Here is a 25365-nt window from a genome sequence, read left to right on the forward strand (position 1 = left end):
GCCTCACTTCGCCTAAGAAGGCGTTCCTATCTCCTTCCATTAACCACTGTGGGTCCCTCTGCTCTGCTCTCTTCTAGCACCGGTAATACTTAATTTTCTTTGCCGCCTTCCCTCTACTCGACTGTAGGCTGGTTAAGGGCAAGAAACCCTCGGTCCACCTCTGTCTCCCTGAATCTAGCAGAGCGCCTGGCATATTCCAGCCACCCAAACCCATCTGGCAGAATGAACAAACGACCAGGACTGCATCACTCTAGGAGCTCTCCAGCCGTCTAGGGGTGGTCCCACTTTGGGTAGCACCTGGGCTCTGCCAGAGGGTGACTTCAGTGTTAACAAGATTTCCTGCCCTTTTGGATTTAGACTTTGCTCGACAGCATCTGACATCTGTCCCAAACCATTTTCAGGCCTGGAGAGTGCCACAAGAGGAGCATTTTTCTACATTCATCTAATTATATCCCACATAAATTACTAAAATAAAAACTTGGCCAACTGGCTCCAGATCCTGTCTCGGTACTGCTACGCAAATTGGTCCAAGTCTCTCACTCCAGGAAAAGCTGTCATTTCAAATCAATTCAGAAAGACAGTGGCCTACTGCCTTCTTTAAAACCTCCGGAGTAGGAGACTTAATGATGGCAACATATGCTTATTAGTACTCTTGGGCCCCCATTTAATTCAGAGTAGAAGTCAGTGAAAAAAAAAAAAAAAAAGATAACTCCTCAGATGGAAGGCTTTAAAAGAAGCCTAAGGTATTTTTATTTAGAAAAAATTGTTCTTAACTCATAGTAGTTTACAAAGTAAAAACATTTCCAAAAAAATCTATACTAAAAGGTGCTGGTAAAACTTTCTTTCTCTCTGCTTGGAGAGGTATTCTCTTTGAAAAAGCTATTTTCTCTAGATAAAAAGCTTCGACAAAGAAACACCACAAATTTTATGGCCTCCGTGGTTTGTGTGATGTTCATTCACTGGGACCACACTCTGCCTTCTTTAGAGAAAGCCCGCCTACCTTTCCACTGCAGGGTCATCGGGGCTCCTCACAAAGGGCTTTCTCTACGTCAAAGAAACCAGGCAGCCTCCCCAGGGATGCCGGCTGGATCACTGTTCACAAAGCCCCGAGCCCTCCTGGGTGGAGCTCACTGAAATGCCCAGGAGCGAGAGCCAAAGAAGAGCCCTGTTGGCACCTTCTCTGTCTTGGAGGAAATGAAAGCTGTATTTTGCAGGTGTAAGGCTCCCAGCCTCAAACCCCTACATGCTTTGTCGTAAGTCATTTTTGGGGAATAAGTCACAGATTACTTCAGCTTCAACCCTGGAGTGCACTGCTTCCTCCCTCCCCGCCCCACCCCCAACTCCCTTAACACCACCCGCAGGCTCTTTAGCATCCTACCTAACTCTTCCTGTACAGAGGTCCCTGTGGCAGGAGGCAGGGAACAGAGCAGCTTTTACTTATTTATACATACAGGAGTTTTTCAGTTCTGAGACTCATTTTCGGGGAAGTTCCATTTTTGAAGGCAGCCACTTTCATTTTAGTCCTGCTGCTTCTTCCAAGCTAACTACAAAGGTCTGGTGTAGAAGAACAAAAATCACTGGAATAATTGTCTTCCAGTTCTTTGAGGACACAGCCATCTCTGCAAAGCAATCTCCCTAAGCAGAGACACTGAAATTATAGAGAACAGTAGGAAGCACCCTCCCACTCCCAATACAGAAAAATGATACTGCCATCAATGGGGAGTCCTTTGCACCTAGACTTAAATAGACATTTCTCCAAAGAAGATATACAGATTGCCAACAAACTCATGAAAGAATGCTCAACATCATTAATCATTAGAGAAATGCAAATCAAAACTACAATGAGATATCATCTCACACAGATCAGAATGGCCATCATCAAAAACTCTAGAAACAATAAATGCTGGAGAGGGTGTGGAGAAAAGGGAACACTCTTGCACTGCTGGTGGGAATGTAAATTGATTCAGCCACTATGAAGAACAGTACGGAGGTTCCTTAAAAAACTACAACTAGAACTACCATATGACCCAGCAATCCCACTACTGGGCATATACCCAGAGAAAACCATAATTCAAAGAGAGTCATGTACCAAAATGTTCATTGCAGCTCTATTTACAATAGCCAGGAGATGGAAACAACCTAAGGGTCCATCAACAGATGAATGGATAAAGAAGATGTGGCACATATATACAATGGAATATTACTCAGCCATAAAAAGAAACGAAATTGAGTTACTTGTAGTGAGGTAGATGGACCTAGAGTCTGTTATACAGAGTGAAGTAAAAGTCAGAAAGAGAAAAACAAATACCATATGCTAACACATATATATAGACTCTAAGAAAAAAAAAAAAGGTCATGAAGAACCTAGGGGTAAGATGGGAATGGAGACACAGACCTACTAGAGAATGGACTTGAGGATGTGCGGAGGGGGAAGGGTAGGCTGTGACAAAGTGAGAGAGTGGCATGGACATATATACACTACCAAACGTAAAATAGAGAGCTAGTGGGAAGCAGCCGCATGGCACAGGGAGATCAGCTAGGTGCTTTGTGACCACCTAGAGGGGTGGGATAGGGAGGGTGGGAGGGAGGGAGACGCAAGAGGGAAGAGGTATGGGAACATATGTATATGTATAACTGATTCACTTTGTTATAAAGCAGAAACTAACACACCATTGTAAAGCAATTATACTCCAATAAATATGTTTAAAAAAAAAATTGGGACGAGAGCCTCTTCTCAAACACTGTTGCAGAGACTTCTCTGGTGGTGCAGTGGTTAAGAATCTGCCTGCCAATGCAGGGGACACGGGTTCGAGCCCTGGGCCGGGAAGATCCCACATGCCATGGAGCAACTAAGCCCGTGTGCCACAACTACTGAGCCTGCGCTCTACAGCCCGCATGCCACAACTACTGAAGCCGTCGCGCCTAGAGCCTGTGCTCCGCAACGAGAAGCCACCGCAATGAGAAGTCCGCGCACCACAATGAAGAGCAGCCCCAGCTCGCCGCAACTAGAGAGAGCTTGCGCAGCAGCAACAAAGACCCAATGCAGCCATAAATAAATAAATAAATTTATGTATTAAAAAACCCACAACACTATTACAGTCAGAAGGCGGTATTCATGCTTTTGAAGGTAGCAGGGAAAAGCATTACCTTCTTCCTCAGAGCCTGACAGCACTCCATCCTATTTAATGGCCCCAGGAAAACCCAATCCCCAATCCTTTCTTAAGGCCATGGTTTTACAGGCAGTAAGGAAGAGGGCTTTTGTGAGAATAGTAAAGCACTATTGTGATGTTAAAGTGAAACTGCTTTGCTGTGTGTGAGGTAAAGAACTCCAGTTTATTTCTGGCAGAACAATTCCTTCAGGATTTCTCCTCAGATTTCACACCCTGAACTCTTGTACCTGGGAGCCTGTAGCGAGAGCCCCTCCACCCCCTTTCATAATCCAGTGGGATATCTTGCTCCACTTTTTATCCTCAGGTTATAACGTCTCTATGATGACCCATGAAAAAAATGTCCACATCATCCAAACCTGCTGCTGAATGCTCCTGGACCCAAACACTGAGGCACAGGCCAAAGCATTAATTTCTACTCACTCTCATGAGTGTGACTATTTCATCCATGTAAGGCCTGATGTGGCTCTTCACAAAGGACACCAACATTCCCAGCTGCTGGAACAGAAACTGAAACAGAGAAGAGGTCAGCAAGTTGGCACCACGAAGGAGGCAGAACTCCCAGTCTTACCCCAAGTGCACGCTAATGAATAAGGACAACTACGGAATCGGTTTCTGCACCACCCTTTCTTCTGAGAATAAGCTTCAAAGAATCAGACTTAAAACCATCGGTGGTAACCATCGGTGGTAACGGTGGTGAGCGCTGAAAAATATGTCAGTGGCTTTACTCACCAGGTGAGGCAGTTTCTGCTCAGCAGGGGCTTCGGGGCCAGACTAGCTGTTCTGAACTGTTTCTGTTACCTACTAGCTTTGTGACCTTCATTTAATCTCTCTGCACTCAGCCTCTTCTGTGGGAAAATGGGAGATAACAGTTCTTGTCTCATAGGCTTGTGGTAAGAGTTAACTGGGCTAATACCTGGAAAGCACTAGAACAGGGACACAAATACTGTTAAGTGCCCAATGAACATCAACTATCATTGAAGGATTTCTGGAGTCACTGAACACTTAAAAATGGACATGAAATTTTTAATTAACTGTAGATGTATCTTTTGTTTATTCAGTCTTAATTCACTACCACTTACTTTCTAAAATAAATACAGCTAACTATTATGGGTATTGTGGTTCACTTATAGTAATTAACTCAATTAATTAGGTCTTAATTAATTAGTTAATTGTGTCTCTAAGAAACTGTGGGGACCTCCCTGGTGGCGCAGTGGTTAAGCATCCGCCTGCCAATGCACGGGACACGGGTTCGAGCCCTGATCCAGGAAGATCCCACACGCTGCGGAGCAACTAAGCCCGTGCACCACAACTACTGAGCCTGCGCTCTAGAGCCCACGAGCCACAACTACTGAGCCTGTGTGCCACAACTACTAAAGCCCGTGCACCTAGAGCCCATGCTCTGCAACAAGAGAAGCCACCACGAGAAGCATGCACACCGCAATGAAGAGTAGCCCCCGCTCGCCGCAACTAGAGAGCCCGTGTGCAGCAACGAAGACCCAGCGCAGCCAAAAATAAATAATAAATAAAATAAATTAATTAAAAAAAAAAGAAAGAAACTGTGAACCAAAACAGCAAGCAAATTGAGGGAGGGCTGGGATTAGGAGATTCTATTTGGGTTGGTATCTTGCAACTGTTAAGAGATGCCATTCACAAAATAAAGTTGGGAATAAAGATGGCTTAGGTAAGAGAAATCCCAACTACTTTCCAGGTTAAAGATGTCTTCAGGGTGTAGTTTTTATTTTGTTATGATCCTCAGATAGTGCTACATGTCAATAACAAGTTGCAAGTCATATTGTAAACCTCCCTTTCCCCCTCACCCCCTCCCAATTTTTATAGCTCTCTATGCCTTTGCTGCCCTCCATTAACAAGAATAATTTCATACATATGTATTTTCACCCTTATCCACATTTTAAAACTTGGGTAAGTTGGGGAAAAATAAAAAGTATGTTTCAAATAGTGAGTAATGGACTTATAGAACTCATTTCCTGAAGAGGTGAGACTGACAGGACACATAGGACTGGGCTCAAAGAGAGTTGGACTAATTTCTAAGGACAGGGACACCAGTGGATTCTAAGGGGCTTAGAAGCTGGTCTCACATGGCACACAGGTTCAACTTGGTAGAGCCATCTCTACCTATCTCCTGGGCACCTCCTCATAGAATCACTGCTGACGGTTTTTGTGAAACGGTCCCTACGAAAGTATATTACAGAGATCAAGGGACAGGAGACTCTAAAATACAATGGTTTTTGAGTAAAACTTTTGTTATGCAGAACCTGAAAGAAGGTAGAAAATCTAAACTGGAGGAGAAGCAGGGCAGCGGGGATGGCTGGTCAGGGGAAACCTTGAGACGAAAGGACAAAAGCCTCCTGATCCTTGCTGTCACTTCATATGAGGTGTCCATGGGGCAGCCTCTCTGGTGGCTGATTCATAAGGGTCAGCGGATACACCCAGGCAGGTGCCTCATCCCCAGGGAAGGGGCCCGCGTAGCCACCTCATTTCTTCTCCCTTAGATTCTTTCACAAGCTGTTTTCTCTTTTCCCTCCTGAATGTTAGTATTTTAAAAGAACATGTAGCTTTGTTCCTGAAAATATGGTGGGTTAGATCCGCTCCTAAATCCCCTTGCTATGAAAAGCCTAGAAGTAATGCATAAAAGATAAATGTTGTTATTAGATTATCAGAACTGAAACCTTTCACATAAAGCCAGACCTTCAAAAAGCTACATATCAAGAAAAATGGTGAAACCTCCTACCCCCAAATCTGTCCACTGGCAAAGGAGACAAAGTAATCTGTGAGTCTTGATGTGAGGTCTAGGTAGGAGAAAAAAGCCTTCCTAAGAGTTTGTAATTTCAGGCCACTCTCATATGAGTTTAGGGGGTTATTTTAACTACCTGTGTGGCCTGAGAAACTCTAAGCCAAGAAACTAACTAAAAGTTCTCCTAGACCACCTGGTAGAAGCAAATGCAGGCCCTCTCTGGAGAGATGTAACTTCAGAGCAGATATTCCAGTATTAACTGCTCCAGGGGAAGTCCAGCTGAATATGATGCATGATCCAAAATTGTAAAACACATAAGGACAGACTTACAGACTTGCTGCGAGTACGACTCAGCAGAAACAATAAACAACAGAATTAGACTCATCAAAAACCTTCTGTATATTGGAATTATTGGATAGAAAATATAAAGTAAACCTGTTTAAAATGCTTAAAGGAATAAGAGGGCTTCCCTGGTGGCGCAGTGGTTGAGAGTCCGCCTGCCGATGCAGGGGAGGCGGGTTTGTGCCCCGGTCCGGGAGGATCCCACATGCCGCGGAGCGGCTGGGCCCGTGAGCCATGGCCGCTGAGCCTGCGCGTCCGGAGCCCGTGCTCCGCAACGGGAGAGGCCACAACAGTGAGAGGCCCGCGTATCGCAAAAAAAAAAAAAACAGTAACGTTTAATTTGGAGTTTAAAAAAAGTGATACTAGATAGTAACATAAGAGGGAAGGGAGATATAATACTTTGATCAGTCATTCTAAGTTTTGTATATTGTTCAGGGAAAGGATGGAGACAATGACTAATTTTAGACTTTGTTAAATAAGGTATGCAAGTCAAATTTTATGGGTGAAAAAGATAAAATTGGATGCATTCCTCATACTGTACACTGGGACATATTCCAAAGAGCTCAAAGATCTAAATGTAAAAGGTGAAGCCATTTAAGTACAAGAAGAAATAGAGGTGAAAATAATGTATACACAAAGCTTTTCATTGCAGGATTATTTTAAATATCAAAGACTGGAAAAACACAGTCATCAATAGGGACTGGTCAAATAGCTGTGGCATGTTCACACAATGAAGTACCAATTGCCTCTAAAGGAATGAAGACATTCTTACTATACTGCTATGGCATGAACTCCAGGATATGCTGCTGTGAACGTGGAAAAAAGTAAGATCCAGAAAGTTTATACTATGTTATTCTTCTGAAGAAGGAGGGTGGGGGACATATATTTCCTTATATTTTCAAAAATAAACACTGAAAAGATAAATTTTAAAACTGATAAAACTGGTTAGCTTAGGGGGAAGTGTGGTAGGCAGGATTTCGGTAACCGAAAACTCCATGTCCTAATCCCTAGAACCTGTGAAAAATTACTTTACATGACAAAGGGGACTTCTGAAGATGTGATGAGGGAGCAGGATGCTGAGATGGGGAGATTATCCGGGTGGGCCCAATCTAATCACAGGAGTCCTTAAAAGCAGAGAACCTTTCCTGGTTATGTTCAGAGAGAAAGATTTGAGGGAAAAAGGAGAGTCAAAGAGATACAATGTTGCTGACTTTGAAGATGGAGGAAGGAGGCCAAAGAATGCAGGCAGCCTCTAGAAGCTAGAAAAATCAAGGAAAGGGGTTCCCCCTAGAGCCTCCAGAAAGGAACACAGTCTTAATGGCACCCTGACTGTAGTTCAGTATGATCTATGCCAGACTTATGACTTAAAGAGCTGTAAGATAATCAATTTGCGTTGTTTCAAGTTACTAAATTGGTGGTGATTTGTTATAGCAGCAATAGTAAATGATAGAGGAAGGAAGAAACAAGGTATAAGAATAGGCATGGAAGCTAGTCTTTGCTGAATATATCTTATAGTTTTGACTCTTGAATTATGCTAACGTCTTACATAACTAGAATGAAAGTTAAATTACAAAAACTCACAAGAAATTTCTAAAAATTGAAAATAAATAGGAACAAATGAGTTTAACTATAAACCAAGTTGGTTGCACAATCACTCAAAGAATTATTTCAAGTGACTTTGAACACAGTATTTTGGTGTATATCCCCAACAAGACACATCCTAAAAACAATAACAAATTGCAAAAGACCTTGAACTGCATTCAGTAATCATATTGTTAATACTAATACTGGTCATGTACTATTTATATGTATACAAAAATACATATATTTTGGAGCTTCCCTGGTGGCGCAGTGGTTGAGAGTCCACCTGCCGATGCAGGGGACGCGGGTTCGTGCCCCTGTCCGCGAGGATCCCACATGCCGCGGAGCGGCTGGGCCCGTGAGCCGTGGCCACTGAGCCTGCGCGTCCGGAGCCTGTGCTCCGCAACGGGAGAGGCCACAGCAGTGAGAGGCCCGCGTACCGCAAAACAAAAACCAAAACAGATAACTAATGAGAACCTACTGTATAGCACAGGGAACTCTACTCAGTGCTCTCTGGTGACCTAAATGGGAAGGAAATCCAAAATAAAGGGGATATACGTATACATATAGCTGATTCACTTTGCTGTACAGTAGAAACTAATACAATATTGTAAAGCAACTATATTCCAATAAAGATTAAAAAAAAAAACCTACAGCAAACATTATACTTAGTGATGAAATCTTAACACTAGTCCCATTAAAATCAGGAACAAGATTAAAGGTTTCCACTATTACAGAGTCTAATCAACACTGCAGTGAAGGTCCTAGGAAAGCAGTAAGGAAAAGTAACAACTGCTTTACCGACCAAAACAAAAAAGCCAAAACTGTTTTTTATGTTCAGCAGACTATATGATTAGCTAGAGTGAAAACCTGGGAAAATTTACAGGTGAATTATTAGAATTAGTAAGAATTCAATGACGTTGATTATGTAAAAATAAAATGCACTTGTATATTCCAGGCAGAAAATTAGAAAATATACTTTCTAAAGAAAATACTATTTCCTCTGAATGTACATCAAATTGAATATGTAATCACAGAAGAAAAAATATTTAATTCCAGGATCTTTAAAACGCAGTACTCTGACCATACACCTTGTGGAATACTTTCTAAGAACAGTAGGAACCGCAAAGCCACCTTGAACTGTATTCAGTAGGATCGCTGTTGGTAGTGGTACAGGTATGGTAATCACAGAACCACTGTGCGTACTCTATGGTTCAGAGAAAAAAAAAAAAGAGAGAGAGAGAGAGCAAGAGAGAGAAAGAGGGAGGGAAAGGGGGAAATTCTTCTTTACAGAAAAATGCCAGCTATTAAAAGTAGAAGGAGGGGCTTCCCTGGTGGCACAAGGGTTGAGAATCCACCTGCCAACGCAGGGGACACGGGTTCGATCCCTGATCGGGGAAGATCACACATGACGCAGAGCAACTAAGCCTGTGCGCCACAACTACTGAGCCTGCGCTCTAGAGCCCGTGAGCCACAACTACTGAAGCCTGTGTGCCACAACTACTGAAGCCCACGCGCCTAGAGCCTGTGCTCCGCAACAAGAGAAGCCACTGCAATGAGAAGCACGCACACTGCAACAAAGAGTAGCCCCCGCTCGTCGCAACTAGAAAAAGCCAACACGCAGCAACGAAGATCCAACACAGCCAAAAATAAATTAAAAAAAAAAAAAAAAAGTCATTACTTTGCAACCAACGTGATAATTGATTCCAACAAGTATCATCAATGGTGGCTAAAATCATTGGGTAAAAGGTAGCTGTGGAATAGGACAGTCACACAGTCTCAACGTATCACCCCACACATTACTTAATGGCTAAGGAAAAAAGGTAACTTTACAATGGAGAGATGTGATACATGCCAACCTCACCATGTGCTCAAACTTAGGACCAACAATAATTGGACAAACTGACATTATGAAGCATTGTTACTGCACCTTTGTAGTATTCCCGCTAAGCGTTTGACTTAAATCTAATCATGCCGAAACAACCAGAAATCCACTGTGGGATATTCCATCAGATTATTGGACTGAACAGTAGATTACGGAGAATAACAATGCTGTCCCACCGCTTCCCCTCCAGCCACTCATCTTTTAGCCATTTTGAGGTATAAAACAGGAAGTTGAGCTGAACTGATTATACCTGTACACTTAGGTGTTAGAAGCTCTGGGGGAGGAAAGGCATTAGGCATAACGGCAAGCAGAGTACATTATTAGGAAGCTGAGGCACAGATGGACTTCCCACGCAGGCATGGCACGGAGCAGGGAGGAGCAAGGGTTGGGGGTTTACCCACTTACTTCCCGGATGGCCCCGTCACAAACCCGAATGACATTCAGGAATGTGGGCATGACCTGGGGCAGGAACTGCACACACTTGAGCCCCAGGGACTTGAAGATGAAGGTGATGGCCTGGACGACCATGGTGTGATGGTGAGAGAGGGACTGGTCTCGGAAGATGCGCATCAGGGCCACCATGGACACGGCTGGGTAGAACTCGTCCAGAGGCAAGTTCCCCATGTTGACCAGCATCTCACTGGTGCTGTAGTCAGCTAGGACCAAACAAAGGTGAGGATCACGAGCTATACATGACTCTGACTTTGGACAAAGCGTGGTTACTGACAAACAAAAAAACCTCCTGTGGGTCACCAGCATTCACATCTCTCTCCCTGCTATACTCTAACACCACTGGGAATACCAGGTATATTAGGAGCCAGTGAATAGGCTCTCACCATGAAGGACAGTTTTTGGCTTATCTATTATCTAAACTACAAAAGCCTAACACAGTACATGACGGGTTTTCTTTAAATTGCTACGTTTAATTTAGCTTCTTACCATTCCAGTTCACAACTTCAGTAGCTGAAACCATCAATAAAAAGTTACTCCGCCAAATGAAAATAAAGGGGATTAAATTAGGCAAACATCTGTTCAGCAGCTGCTTGGTCCCCCTAGGGAATTCAGAGAAGTTAACAACAAATGCTACCTGACCTGAACAACAAGGACCTCAAGGACTGGGGGTGGAGGAGGGTATGGAAGGTGGGGGAGGGGCGGAGGAGGGTATGGAGGGTGGGGGAGAGGGAGAGGAGGGTATGGGGGTGGGTAGCAGTTTAACAGCACAATAAGGACGCTAAGAAGCAGAACATCCAAGAGACTGGATGACTGGCACTGCTGAGGACGGAGGAAACGCTGGAGGATGTGGCTCAGGCTCTGCTCGAAGGCTGTGGGTCTGACAGGATTAACACTGCAGGCACACTTCTCTCATATACAGAAGAACAAACTGGAAGCAGTATGATCCCATCCACAGAGTTCAGAAACAAATTATTTTATTTGGGGAAAATAACATTTTGCTGAACTAGATGGGAGAACCACTGCTGAACTTTCACACTTTGAGAAATATGCCTGCCCTGATGGACACTGCGTTAAGCCTAGAAAACTCACCTGCATCCCCACGCCCTGCCCAATCTCTTAGGCTACTTATCTAAAGACAAAGGAACTCTACAGCTAGACCACCTGATGGAAGAAAGAGCCCTGGATCCTGATTGCTACTAGTTTTTCCACGCCCTCTGAGCCTTAGCCTCAGATTTCCCTATCAACTAAAACAGGGAGAATAAATTCTACCCTCTTCCTCCTTGGGTGCCATGGGAATAGAAAACATCAAAGATGCACTAACAAAGAATGACAGATGAACAAGGGTGATGGGTTGATAATTCACGTCTCTCTCATCAGCACCTAAGAGTGACTACAGACATAGCCTGTTGACCTTTAACAAAGAACCTGGACAAACGGGAAGACTGGACACACTGGGAAGCAGCGCCCCTGCTGTGACTCAAGAGGAAACTACTGACGTTCCATTCAAGTCACAAGGTGAGTCAATATGCAATAATTTCACAGTTATCCAGCCCAAGGCTCTTTCTAAACACAGCCAGTGAGGGCTTAGTGAGGCAAGAACTTGGCAGCCACTCAAGGTTCTCCTCAACTTACAGGAATCCTGACTTGACTTGGATTCTGACAGGCTGACAGCAGAAGCATCCCGGGACTGGTCGATCATGCCAATGTTCACTTTGTGCTTGTAGGGATCCAAGGCCCCCAAGAGCCCTAACACACGGATAGCCTGCGTGGGAAAGGGGAGGGGAAAAGAAAACATTCATCACAGCACCTGACTACCGCAGCTCTCATGGATACTCATGTTCCATGACGCCCAAATCATATCCCACGACCAGCTACAGGGACAAAACGGAGAGGGACAGGAAGTCTCATCGGTACTGTCAGAGTGTGTTAATGACCCAAACGTCTCTCCATTCTCCCAGCAAAGTCTTTAAACACCAAGCTTGCGGTGTTTCCTACCTCTCGCCGTGTACCCTGGTTCTGCTCAGTCTTCAGGAAATTCAGCAGCACCTCAAGCAATGTGGGGTACTTCCTGTAGGGCTCCACCACGTAGCCAGTGCTGGCCACCAACTGTCCCAGGGTCCACAGAGCCACCTGGACAGGCAAAAGATCACATGGTTTGTAGCACCAGTAAGAGAGAAAAGAAAGCATACTCCGTACTCTTCATTAAATGGTTATAACAAAGTGTTAGAGGCTGTTACAAGAAAAGAATGCCCAGTAAAGGCACTAACCATAAACTAAAATCCTGAGAGCGGGGACATAAAAACAAGGCTACAAACCAACACAACAATCGCTGGAACAAAGGTAAACAACAGTCCCGCCTTTCTCAGGAAGTATATAGTTCTTCTATATCCTGGATGATTGACAGGAGAAATCGGACTCAAAAGGAAATTAAGGCTGTTCTTACTTTCAGTCTAGCCACCTAATGACCTCGATGACCAAAGCGAAGCCAGGGTCGGGGGAGGCTGAGCTGAAGCTCCGCTTCCCTCCACAACCAGAGGCCAAGACTCTCTGTTTCCCTTTAGGGGCCGGGGCTCTGATAGATGACCTGCATTTTTATTTTTTTTCAGTCTAGAGGAAATGGCACTGGTCAGCCCTGATACTGACGGTGACTCTGGGTCAGGATGAACGCTAATTCTAGCTCCAAGTCTTTCTTCTTTTTACTCAGTTAACAAATATTTCTGAGTACCTACTAGGGCTAGGCATTACTGGCTAAGGTGACTGAGAGAGACGAGGTCCCTGGCCTCATGGGGCCTATCCTGCTCACACACGAAGTAGTGGTACTCACCTGCCTTTTGGCCAACAGAGAGGAGTCCTGGAGCATGTCCATGATGATAATAAAAAGTTCATCAACCCATTTCCTCATTTCTAGGCCACTAACCTACAAAGTGAAAAAGGAAGTGGTAGACAGCATTAGAAATTATGGCATTAAGAAGTATTTTGACTTCATTAGAGGTAAAATAATTCTTCCCATCCTATGGAAAAAGCAGTTGTCCCCTTACCTGAGCCAACTCTCCTATTGTAGCCAGGACATTATTGATCACACCTGGGTTTGGATCAGGGTCTGGATCTTTCAGTTTCAAAATTAAAGCCTACAGAAAGAAGGTATGAGAAAATGAATGCTGGTTAGAGTCTACTAGAAAACTTTTTTTCACATACGTAAAATTCACCCAAGAGACCATCTCAGTCATAGATAAATTACTTCTAAGGCTTTATGAATCCAGGTTTCCTCTGGAATGTGGATTCTTAAGCCTTTCTCCATACTGCACACAAGTCTGACGTATGAGGGAGCTGGCAAGTGCCATGATCTACAAACATTTCCCATGCCTTCCCTAAACTGTACCTGTGTGATCATGTACCCAGATCCACATAATTGTGAAAGACTTCACATGAGTCTAACATAGACGTGAAGGTGGACTCAGATTTTAAACCTCACTTTTTCTTCATTTTGGGGGAGCTACTTTATGCCACTATCTTACTTCTCCTCGCCAAGCACACTGGATGAGGTGCTTGAAACATCATATCTTATCTCTTAGAAGGAGAGCCTGTCCTGCAACTGGTGAGATTCCTGGTATTCGTGAACTGAGGGTGCTTGATGTGGCCCTTGTCTGCGAGCCGGGGACCAAAGAAATTATCTACTTTGTTCAGTGTACCAGTGAGCACCAAAACACTCCCATCATCCCAAGACATCCTAGAGAGAAAGAACCAGTCTCTGTCTGTTGCAAATTACCTTCAGAATAGGCTCCATGTAGGGGCGGATGAGTCGGGGGGCATTGGAGACCAGGTGCCCCAGCATGCGGGCACTCTGTTCCTTGATTCTTCCAATGCCGCTGTGCTCCAGCTCTGTCAAAATCTGTAGGGAAGAAAGGCTTACTATGACTACGGCAAAGGAAAATCGAGAGGGACTGTGTGTTTGAAGCGAGAATGAGGCGCGGAACTAGAGGAAGGAACCAGAACTTTACTGCGGATCAAGGAGCTGCTAGATACTCCACAAGCAAGGCCATCTCTGCAGCTCACAGAACAGTCCTGGATACAGCAGTGACCGGAGGAAAAACTGAAACCGGCCCTTTCTCCTTCTGTCACAGTACTCCAAGGTCCCTCAGCCCTCTGCAAAGCATAGCTTTTAATAGTGTAGATAGTCATAGAAGACGGAGAAAACCAACAGCGCTCACTGTGAGCAGGGTTTTGCAAAAATAAAGAATGAAGGGGGGGCTTCCCTGGTGGCGCAGTGGTTGAGAGTCCGCCTGCTGATGCAGAGGACACGGGTTCGTGCCCCAGTCCGGGAAGATCCCACATGCCGCGGAGCGGCTGGGCCCGTGAGCCATGGCCGCTGAGCCTGCGCGTCCAGAGCCTGTGCTCCGCAACGGGAGAGACCACAACAGTGAGAGGCCCGCGAACCGCAAAAAAAAAAAAAGCATGAAGGGGGGACTTCCCTGGTGGCTCAGTGGTTAAGAATCCGCCTGCCAATGCAGGGGACACGGGTCCGAGTCCTGGTCCAGGAAGATCCCACATGCCGTGGAGCAACTAAGCCTGTGAGCAACAACTACTGAGCCTGCGCTCTAGAGCCTGCGTGCCACAACTACTGAAGCCCATGTGTCTAGAGCCAGCACTCCGCAGCAAGAGAAGCCACCGCAATGAGAAGCCTGCACACCGCAACGAAGAGTAGCCCCCGTTCGCTGCAACTAGAGAAAGCCCGCGTGCAGCATGAAGACCAAACGCAGCCAAAAAATAAAATGAATTAATTTATTAATTGAAAAAACAAAAGAATGAAGGAAGGACTCTCTGCAAGAAAAATATCTGTACAGACAGCAAATCACTCAGAGTGCCTATAAATAATGACAGTGGAATCAAAGACTAGTCAGAACAGCTGTGATGTGGAAAGAAATACTGATACTCAGTTGTGGTTTCGGGCACCTCTAGATAAACCCAAACAGTTAGGGATTATATCAATAGAATCCCTTCGGACCTTAATGAACAGAGATAACATGTGCCATCTAACTGACACGCTGAAAACACCAGCAAATCAGCGCGTTATGCTCCTGGTGACACAGACCTAAACAACTTAATATAGACAGACTTCTGGAGAGCTGAAGTTGCCAGAAGGAAGTCTCTGCACAGTGGGAAAAGTGAGAAACAAAGCTCGTGTTAACTCGGCTACCCAAAGGAGTCGTCTCCAATTCAATGTTATGTTTTGTCTCACATTATTGATTTAATAAGCCTGGTTTCCTGGACCCCCTTGGCAGTCTGTTTTCACCTGGTCACAGCATACAGCAGTGAGAGGGGATGGAGAAGGATACTAAGAACAGAAGCATAACTTCAAGAGATGGCTGTCTGCGGGGAAGTGGGTACCAGTGAGGAAAGCACAACTCTCTGGGACAGCGCAGGACCACATCAAACAGCTCCCAATTTACTCCAGAGCCAAAGAGCGCCACTGCACCCTAATAACAATACCCAGTGCCCACCCTGATGAACAAGACGCCAAGGAAAGGCCAAAGCACGTTTCGGTAAGGTCCCTTACCAAGGCATGAAAATGTACAATTCAACTTGGGGAAATCTGTATCAAAGTTTAAAAACAAGAAAAATTATTAAAAATTTTTTCCCAAGCTGTACTTGTTTTATTCATTCCCTTTGCTAATAAAGTGTTTGTAGATTTGCTGCATTCTGTTAAAACAGAAAAGATAAAATTCTGGAGTTTCAAGGGCTAAGTTCAGTACAGAGTGAATTCATTTAATGATGCTTCACATTTTCCAGTATCAGAAAAACAGATAGCCTGATAGCTTCCTATAAGCTTCTTGAGGACACAGCCCATGCCTGCCTTGTTCACTGGCATGCTTCCAGACCCAGCAGTATTTGGAACACAGAAGGTGCTCAAAACATCTGTTGTCTGGATGAACGTACTGATATTCTCATTAGGAGATATTTCTCTATCAAGCTTATTTAGCATGGTTTGAGCTAGCAGGCTCAACAATGATTTCTTTTCCTTCCCCAAACTTTAGCTATTTCAAAGACTTAAAAGGATAGGCACTCCTAACACGGGCCAGCAGTTAAGGAGTGAACCATTAGGCTAAAAACACAAGTGCCAACATAAGTATAATCTTTTAATTTGTTCACTGATGATATAACTCAGTCACTTTAATTATGATAGACTGCGAATAAATGACATTTCTTTAGGGTAGAAGTTACATTAATAATTTTCTATGTTTAAGTTCTTTATATGTTATGAAAAGTGTTTATTTCAAAAGAAACCATGGGGAGGCTCATGAAGCAGAGGGTGTGGTGGGGACAGGATGGAGTCGGGGGACAGTAGATGACCAGGTGAGCCACACTGAGACCCAGAAGAGGTGGGTGGAAATCACTCGAGGCAGGAAGGACTGGACTCCGTGCAGGGTTCACAATTCAGCCAGAGAACTTACTCGGCCGGGTGAAGACAAGAACGAGAAGACAGGCTTCAGCAGGAAATGGAAATCCTACCAGCTCCAGCAGCAATGCCAACCTGCATCTACCTGAGGCTCTAGTCCAAGCAGCATAGCTTGGCATCTCACATTATTTAGGAACGACAGCCAGGGACCACAGACCAGGGGCAAGGATGATGAGAAACAGTGCTGGAGCCATTCCCGTATTTGGCCTCTGTGCCTGGCCTCGCATCAGCAGAAGCAGGAGCGGAAGGATTGCGAGGTGCTGGGCAGACTGACACCATCTGCAGCAGAGGCAGTGAAGAGGGGCAAGGAACGGACTTCCCAGGAAAAAGGAAGAGCCACGTGAGAGGTCAGCTTGCGAGTCACGCTGACAAGAGGCTTATGAGGCGATCAGCACTAGAATTGCAATTACCAAGCCGGGAAAACACGTGGGCTCTTGGAGCCAAACGTGGCTTCTACCAGGCATCTCACTCTTTTCTCTCCCTTCCTCCTCAACTCTCGTTCCCCAAAGAGCACTCACGATGAACGTGCATTCCCCACTACCGCGAGGTGTGACCGTCACATCCTTACCTGGATGAGCATCTTGCGCAGGAAGGGCATGACGAAGGCTGGGTTCATGCTGCTGAGCCGGCCCACGGTGCAGATGGCCAGCTCCCGGATCTCAAACACCTGGTCATTCAGGGCCACAAACAGGGCCTGCAGATTCTCTGCCTGGGCCAGGTGTGCGTCAAAGCGCTCATCCAGGGATGCCAAGACACAGTAGCGGATGTCGGGGTCTGCAAGAGCAATTGAGCCTTTCAGTGCCTCTTCACTCCTCTCCTCCCTCCAGTCCTTTCCCAGTTTCTGCTTCCACTGCCATCAGCCTAGGGAGAGGATTCCAGATACCCTTCTCTGACCAAACCTGTCATTTTTTTCTCTACTCACAGGAGCAAAGATAATAGAATTTTTTAAAAAAATAAATAATTAATTAATTTTTGGCTGCGTTGGGTCTTCGTTGCTGAGCGCAGGCTTTCTCCAGTTTTGGTGAGCGGGAGCTACTCTTCGTTGCAGTGCGTGGGCTTCTCACTGCGGTGGCTTCTCTTGTTGCAAAGCATGGGCCCGAGGCTCGTGGGCCTCAGTAGTTGTGGCACACGGGCTCTGCAGCTGTGGCTCGCGGGCTCTAGAGCGCAGGCTCAGCAGCTATGGCACATGGGCCCAGCTGCTCCACGGCACGTGGGATCCTCCCGGACCAGAGATCGAACCCATGTTCCCTGTATTGGAAGGCGGATTCTTAACCCGGCGCCACCGGGGAAGTCCAAGATAATGGAATTTAAGGCCGATTATCTTACAGAAATAAGGCTTTGCCAGAGAAAATGCTGGACATCAGCTTGTTGAGGCCATGAAAGGAAACTGGCTACTTCCAACTGCCCCAGGCACCTACACTTCCTTAGAATGCCTCCATCTCAAACTTTACCAGGATCTGTTATCCCAACCACGAGCAGTTTGCTGAGCACATCCGCCACCACTTGCACTGCGGTCTGGCTAACCACGTGAGCATGGCCACTGATGAGGTGGACAGAGGGCGTGAGCAGGCGGGAGCAGGTGCGGGCGGCTTCCATGCGGATCTCCTTGTGCTCGCTGTTCAGGAAGTGATCCGCACAGTGGCGGACAAACTGGGTCAGAGAGTGGCCTGGATACAAAGGCAGAGAGAAGACAGAATAAACACTGCTGCTTTGGACAGTAGGTCTGCAACTCGCTAGCTGCATTTTCCATTCCATTTCCATTCCATGGCTACTAATTTAATTTTCAACAAGATATTCAACCAGCAAGATACTGACCCCCAACTCTTCTCTTAAAAAAGTAACAAATGATCTTCCAATGAGCAGAAAGGCAGAAGGGAGGTAGAAAAGGAGCTGGGAGACATAAAAAAGGCATTTCCTCCCTGCCTCTATCCCAATCCTTCAAAAAGTGAATTATTTTGTTTTATTCGGACCCAGCCCTTTACATTCTCAGAGAGTAAAACAATTTTTGATCAAATTTACCTCATCTATTTTAGTTCCCAGATTTAAATACCAAAAAGAGAGTTTGATATAGGCTGGGTTTAAATATAGCTACTTTCTATTCCTTAGAAATAGATTGGGAGGAGATATGGGGATATATGTATATGTATAGCTGATTCACTTTGTTATACAGCAGAAACTAACACACCATTGTAAAGCAATTATACTCCAATAAAGATGTTAAAAAAAAAAAAAGAAAAGAAAAGAAATAGATTATCCTGGGTGTTACTCAGTGTAAATGGAGGAACTGCAACAGGGAAACTAGCAATGCTGTGTAAGTATTCAGACAGCATGTCTATGCTTTTTGTACTTGTTTGTTTCCCTGTAGCCTTAACCAATACCACCTACACAATCTTAAATTTCAAAAGAGTCCATTTTTATCTCCTGAAACGTATCTCCCTAAGGCATTAATGTGGGTTTATCTGTAGCCTAGAATTCCAAACTGAACTACACAGTACAGCAGTCTCGGAAATCACACCGCCATTGGAATGAATATACCCCCAAGTCCTGCTTATACATTTTAAAGAATTCGATACCATCTCAGCCAAAGGAAGGTGACAAGGTGAGGGGGAGCCATCTCTGCAGCATTAGTTCCTTGGATCAATGCATACTTTTCCTCAACACCATCTGCCCCCACCCCATTTTCCTTTGTCTTTGTATGGGACAAAGAAACAAACGGTAGGAATTAACCACATATGGAAAGACTATAAAAGGATGAGCTGCTGTAGAATCAGCTACCCTGTCTCCAGGACCCCTAGCAAGATCCAGGAATTCTAGGTACCCTCATTCTTTTCTCGAGGTTCCCAGTATCACTGACTATCTTGGCAAGAGCCACCACAATTTCTTGGTTTTTTAAAAAAAAAATTTTTTATTTACTTATTTTTTTATACAGCAGGTTCTTATTAGTCATCTATTTTATACACATCAGTGTGTACATGTCAATCCTAATCTCCCAGTTCATCCCACGCCCCCCTCCCCACCACTTTCCCCCCTCGGTGTCCATACATTTGTTCTCTACATCTGTGTCTCTATTTCTGCCCTGCAAACCGGTTCATCTGTACCATCGCAATTTCTTACCTTCAAATTCAAAACTGCCAAGAGTTCGGAGGGCAAGGGTAATGCTGCCCACATCGCTGGCCTCAGGGAGGGTCGTGAGGCCAGGAGAAGCCAGCTGATGGGCCAGGCCCTTGGGCATGCCTGGGTGCCGGAGGGGTTTGTGCATAAGGACCAGGGACAGCATCTTCAGGAGTCCATCTTGGATGTCCTTTTTCAGCTGTGGAATCTGACGGCTCAGGTCGTAGAGCACAGCTGTGAGGGCAGGGCTGAGGGAAATGAAACCAGTCATGTAAGGGCCTGGATATATGACATTTGGTCTGGTCTTGGGAAGAAACAGCCCTTCTTGTCCAGCAAGGGGACTGGGCCCCATCCCTGCTTAGTCTTTAAAGCAGAAAGGATACAATGAAATAGAATATATATCTTAAACTCTCTTTCAAAACAATCTATGATTTTCTGGGTTTTGCCTTGAGAGAACTTGTTTACTGTAATTCAGTCACTATGGAAAACCAAGTCTCAATAAATAATCTGGGAAGCAGATTGAGAGCATCGTCCTTATTTTATAGATGAAGAGAACAAAAGTGTAGGGAGCTTAAGCAACTTGCCCATCATAATATAAATGATAGCTGCAAACACTAACGGAGCACTTTTTTTTTTTTTTTTTTGGCCACGCCACATGGCTTGTGGGATCTTAGTTCCCCAACCACGGACTGAATCAAACCCGGGTCCGGGCAGTGAGAGTGCTGAGTCCTAACTACCGGACCTCCAAGAAATTCCCAGTGGTGCATTTCTTATACAGACTGCATTGTACTAAGAGTGGCTATTTCGTGAACTCTTTCACTTAATCCCCACGACAAACCTAGACCATAGGAACTGCTACTGTACCCACTTTTCAGACTAGAAAGCTGAGGCTCAGAGAAGTTAAATAATTTATTTACGATCACCCAGCTAGACAGTGATGAAACCTGGATTTGAAACTAGCCTATGAGTTTAGTGTGAGCTATCCTACCTATCCAATTTAACGTGTAAATAGCCATGCCTCGCTTTCAACACAGACCCAGGACTGTGGCTCAAGCCTCATGCTACCCGAGCTGGGGACAGCTCAGGTTCCCGACACCCACCTCAGGCCCACTGCCAGCATGGGCTCCAGCAGCTCCTTGATGTCCTGCTGGATGCCCGGCCCCATCGCTCGGGCCAGCATGCTGATGCAGGTGAACACCGTGGCATCCACCTGCATTGCCTTCTGTCTCCTGCAGAGAACCGAAGAGTGGCTAGTTTAGACATAACGGCATTTTGTGATACCCTACCTCAAAATTACCTTGGGGCAAGGAGGGCAGGTTACCCAGGCGGCGCCACCCCATGTGGGTGTGCAGGTTACCTACTGCACAGTCTAGGGGCCCATCACACTGTAGTCACTGCAGACTTGTATATTTACAACAAATGACCAGCAGATGGCAGTAAAGTCTCTTGAGGAAGGGGCCCCACTTCAGAATTCACACAAAAGGCACCATGTGGGTTAATGTGGTGCTGGCCAAGGTCCCTATTCAGGAAGCAAACTGAACAACGTGCACATCAGGGACCACGAATGCAGGGCACAGCCATCATATGAGAAGAAATTCTCCCTATGAGGAGAATGCTGGGCTTGAAACGGGCGAGACTTATTAATTCACCAGCACAATCCCCGCTACTAACACAGGGAACTATGAAGACACAATTCTAATTAACGCTGACCCTCTAAGACTTGGAGAAGATACCCTAGCCCCGCCACCTTGCAGGGTGCTGAAGGTCTTTCTCATATTTTATTCACTGGGACGTTTCAAGAGGTAGGATAATGTATCCAACTTCAGTGATAAAGAAAAAGGTGACCGTTAGGTCCCCTCGGTTCCAGTCTAGGAACCCTCGCTTTAGTTGTTATCAAAATAAGACCTTTGAAAGCCAGAGAAAAGAACAAAACTAGGAGATTCCCAGTAAATAATATTGAGAACAGCACTGGTATCTAACATGTATTGGTATGAACAGGTATTCAACCTCCCCAAATATTTACATCCATGTCACTTCATGTGGGAAAGGCTGGAACTCAACTGAAGAAAGGCTATTCATTATATGATTTGCTGGTTAATGACGCAGAGAACAGGCTTCAGCTCCACGGAAATTGGGATGCAGCATCCTCCCTCTCCAACCAAACGGGGTGGAAGGTGAAATCATAACAGAGATGCTTACTTATGGGCAAAGTCCTTAGGAGGCAGGGCTGCTCGGATGATGTCCAGCACACGAGGTAAATAGACCTTAAACTCAGACCTCACAGCCACAGAAAGTAGCCCCAGGGCTTGGAAGGCTGCTGTCCGTTCCTTCTCCTTCTTGACACAGCTTAGGACATGGTTCATGGTATCTTGGAGATACTGGGTATCTGAGCACAGAAACGACAAAGTGTATATATGGCTGAAGGTGAGGGGTGGTCTACATATGAAAGGTCAAAGTTCCTATAAAACACTTAAATTTAAGAATAAATTAAGAAAGCCTGTTGGAAAGATATTAAGAAGAATTTAGAGAATGCACTAACCAAACTCTTTGCTTGATAATCACTCCTCTGATACAGCTTTTAGAAATATAAGCTGTTTTTCCTTTAATTTAAAAAAACCCAAAACCTTAAAAGTGTCTCCAAAACAATACTGCATTAATTATCCCCATTAGCATTATATTTTGAGGGAAAGATTACATGCTTTTGTTTAAGAAATATATGTTAAACCTTGGTTAAAAACAAAGAGAGGATCATCCAAGCTATTTTATATTATCTGGAAATTTAAAGTAATATTGAAAACTGTTTGTAATAAACAGGCTATTCCACTCAGCGTAGGCCTAGAAATCACTTTGCTATCACCTAGAGACTTCTGTTACAGTTATATTTAATAGAACAAGATTTAGTCCGTAATTTGGAAAGCCACATGTGTGTTTTCATTAAGTTTACATAAGCCAGTGTGCATGGGCAGGCGGTTCTTGGGCAGTTTAAGCTAAGGTGCTACGAGTCCTCAGAAGGCTGCTCTTTCCTGCCTCTTGCCCCTCTTCCATTTCTTCTCTTCCATCTTTCTGGCCTCAAGTCCGTGCACCAGCAGCACATACAAGCAAGAAAGTGAGGGGTGTTCAAGGCCACCAGGACCACAATTAGAAGACAGTCAACTAGACTCCCGAACAGCACACATACATCACTGCATTTATGCTATCGAGAAATGTCTTCTCTCACAGCTCACGGTCAAATGCCATTGAAGCATGCTGGAGCTTGAAAACAGTCAGAGACCAAGGTGATACAACTCTCAAACCAGAGTGCACCAACGAGAAAAATGGGACCTTTGCAGAGCAGGACAGTGTTTCAGCAGGAAATGAGCTTAAATCAAGAAGGTAACTTCCTTTTCCAGACTTAGCACCCCAAGAGATTAGGAATCTGACATTGCTTGAGATTCCAGCCCAATCCTAGGGGGAGCATTTTTGATATTCCCAAAGCTTGCATCATCAGGAAGTGCAAGCAATGACTTCCAAACTGCAAACTTTAAAAAAGTGGCGCTTTCCCAATGAGACTGTACTTACGGAGGCTGCCCAGGCTGAATTTCCAGAACGTATTTTAGTACATTATTTAATAAAACAACAAAAACTCACATCAAAAGAACAAACCTAGGGGCCCCTCTGAGCCTTTGTATCCTGCTGCTAGGCCGTCTTTTGAACTTACTAAGGTAACCGCTTCTACAGCATGCCAGACTTTGATCAAATTTGGCCTAGTTATTATTCTCTTTTGAGCCACAGACTTTCAAACCAAGATCATTTAAAGTTCTACTGAATAGGGGCATGTCTGTTCATTAAAAAAGAGAAAAGCTGCTGGGTACCAGGTGAGAAGAATGGAAAACTGAAAAAATATGGGTGATTCTCATTATATCCTTTCTCTCTGGTTCAGTGATTTTATGTGGCTAATTGCCTCATCCTCTCTTAACACCTATTCTCACACCCAGCACATTTAACACCTCACCGGCTGTATTTCTCTGCTTTCATCTGAGCTGGGTGGTGTGAAATGAATCTGTGCTAGGGAACAGCATCTGCTGAGGGTCAGGCTGGCCTTTCATTTCCCATCCTGCCTCTCACTGGGTCCTGAACGCTTATTAAGCACGCACCATAGTGAAGAGGAAAGAGATGTAGGTCCGGGGTCTCTACACTCAGCAAGGAGGGAGGTGAGACAAGGACACTAAGTATGAACAGGCAACTGGAGTATTATTATAATTTTTACCTTTATCTTGTTTCTAAAATGGCTTTGAAAGAGCTAGGGGAAGCAGCAACAATAACGGTTTCTATTTCTTGGACCTTACTCTGTGTCAGGCACTTAGACAGGTGCCTAGACATTAAAGCAGCTCATCTCATGAGGCAAGGACTGTCATTCTAATTTGACAGGTCAGGAAGTGGAGGCCCAGGAAGGTCAAATAACCTGCCCCAAACCTCACAGTTAAGAACAGAGGCAAGATTCACCCCAGGTCTGATGACGCCAAAGCCTTTCCACAGCTGGGGGCTGTAACGGAAGAGGAAAAGCACGTTTCTAGCTAGAGTGACCCAGCAAGGCCTCAGGGAGAAGCCAGTGTCTGAGCTGGGCCAGCTTCAGGAGCCAGGAATTCATACCGCCCAGTGAGAACAGGGCAAGAAGAATTCAGGAATTCGGGAACCCAGTCTATTACCCGTGAACCCAGCCTCTGAAGCATCCAGTCCTTCCTCCTTGTGAGGGGGGGGCAGCCCGGTGCCCACCTCAGGAGCAGACACAGGACTGTCCCCGGATCCTCCCTGCCCCACAGACTGGATGCTGCACACCACTGAAACCGAAACTGCCCTTCCTGCGGTCCCTCAGAAGTCCACTCACGAACGTGTTGGCTTCCACACACGAGAACTCGCCTGGCTCTAGAAGCGCCTCTCTGCCTGCACGTTCGCATCGTTCCTGCGTTTGCTGCCGCAGACGTTTACAGAAAACCTGAACTAGATGCCACTGAAGCTGGATAGAGGCAAGAGACCAGAGACTAGCCCCTCAGCAGGCACTGCTTCAAATGAGAAGCAGACATAACTTTCTGGCATCTCGTCTTCTCTGTATAATTACCCCTGAATGGGTAATGACATGACATGTCCACGGACATCCTCACCTGTGAAGGCAGAAGGTCGGAAGGCAGCCAAGCGGGGCAACAAATTCAGGATTGTCATTTGGATCAGCGAGTTCTTGCTATTCCTGCACTTCAGCACCCACTGGCACACCTGAGACAGGAAGGACACAGGGTTGGCAAAGGAAAGGGAGGCGTGGAGCTTGGGAGAAGAGGGAGCGGACCTCCTGCCACTGACCTGATCAAATTTCTCCTCCATCAAGTCTCTGCAGCAGCGACTCTCCACCAGGGTGGACTTCGCTGGGCTGGGGGAAGCCCCGAAGCCCATGAGGCCTTGGTGAGAGCTGTACCCCAGCAGTCCCACCAAGGCGTTTGACTGCTGGGGCTGCATGGCCTGGAAACTGGTGAAGGGGGTGATGTGACGAGGTTTCGTTCCGAAGCCCATGAGATCCTTGCAGTACTTGTCATGTACCAATTGCTGCTGTGTGATTTCTTCCATTTCTTCTCTCAGGCGCTATACACAT

At 45.4% G+C, this 25365-nt stretch overlaps 1 protein-coding gene across 4 annotated transcripts in view; it reads right to left on the bottom strand.

Moving 5' to 3' along the window:
- The window catches only part of MTOR (mechanistic target of rapamycin kinase), a 116734-nt gene that overhangs the window by 81525 nt on the left and 9844 nt on the right, over positions 1–25365 (bottom strand). For 3 of the 4 annotated variants that reach the window (XM_032626690.1, XM_032626680.1, XM_032626700.1), the window contains exons 7-20: positions 25080–25355; positions 24887–24995; positions 21948–22134; positions 20849–20977; positions 19752–19996; positions 18089–18304; positions 17206–17411; positions 13950–14072; positions 13222–13311; positions 13008–13100; positions 12179–12313; positions 11816–11945; positions 10136–10386; positions 3591–3677 (exon numbers count right to left, since the gene is read on the bottom strand). In XM_032626690.1, coding sequence (XP_032482581.1) covers positions 3591–3677; positions 10136–10386; positions 11816–11945; positions 12179–12313; positions 13008–13100; positions 13222–13311; positions 13950–14072; positions 17206–17411; positions 18089–18304; positions 19752–19996; positions 20849–20977; positions 21948–22134; positions 24887–24995; positions 25080–25355 — 2277 coding nt within the window. The remainder of the gene's footprint in view (positions 1–3590; positions 3678–10135; positions 10387–11815; positions 11946–12178; positions 12314–13007; positions 13101–13221; positions 13312–13949; positions 14073–17205; positions 17412–18088; positions 18305–19751; positions 19997–20848; positions 20978–21947; positions 22135–24886; positions 24996–25079; positions 25356–25365) is intronic. The other variant, XM_032626710.1, reaches the window with a different exon arrangement.

Source organism: Phocoena sinus, chromosome 1, assembly GCF_008692025.1.
Source record: "Phocoena sinus isolate mPhoSin1 chromosome 1, mPhoSin1.pri, whole genome shotgun sequence".
Lineage (NCBI taxonomy): Eukaryota > Metazoa > Chordata > Mammalia > Artiodactyla > Phocoenidae > Phocoena > Phocoena sinus.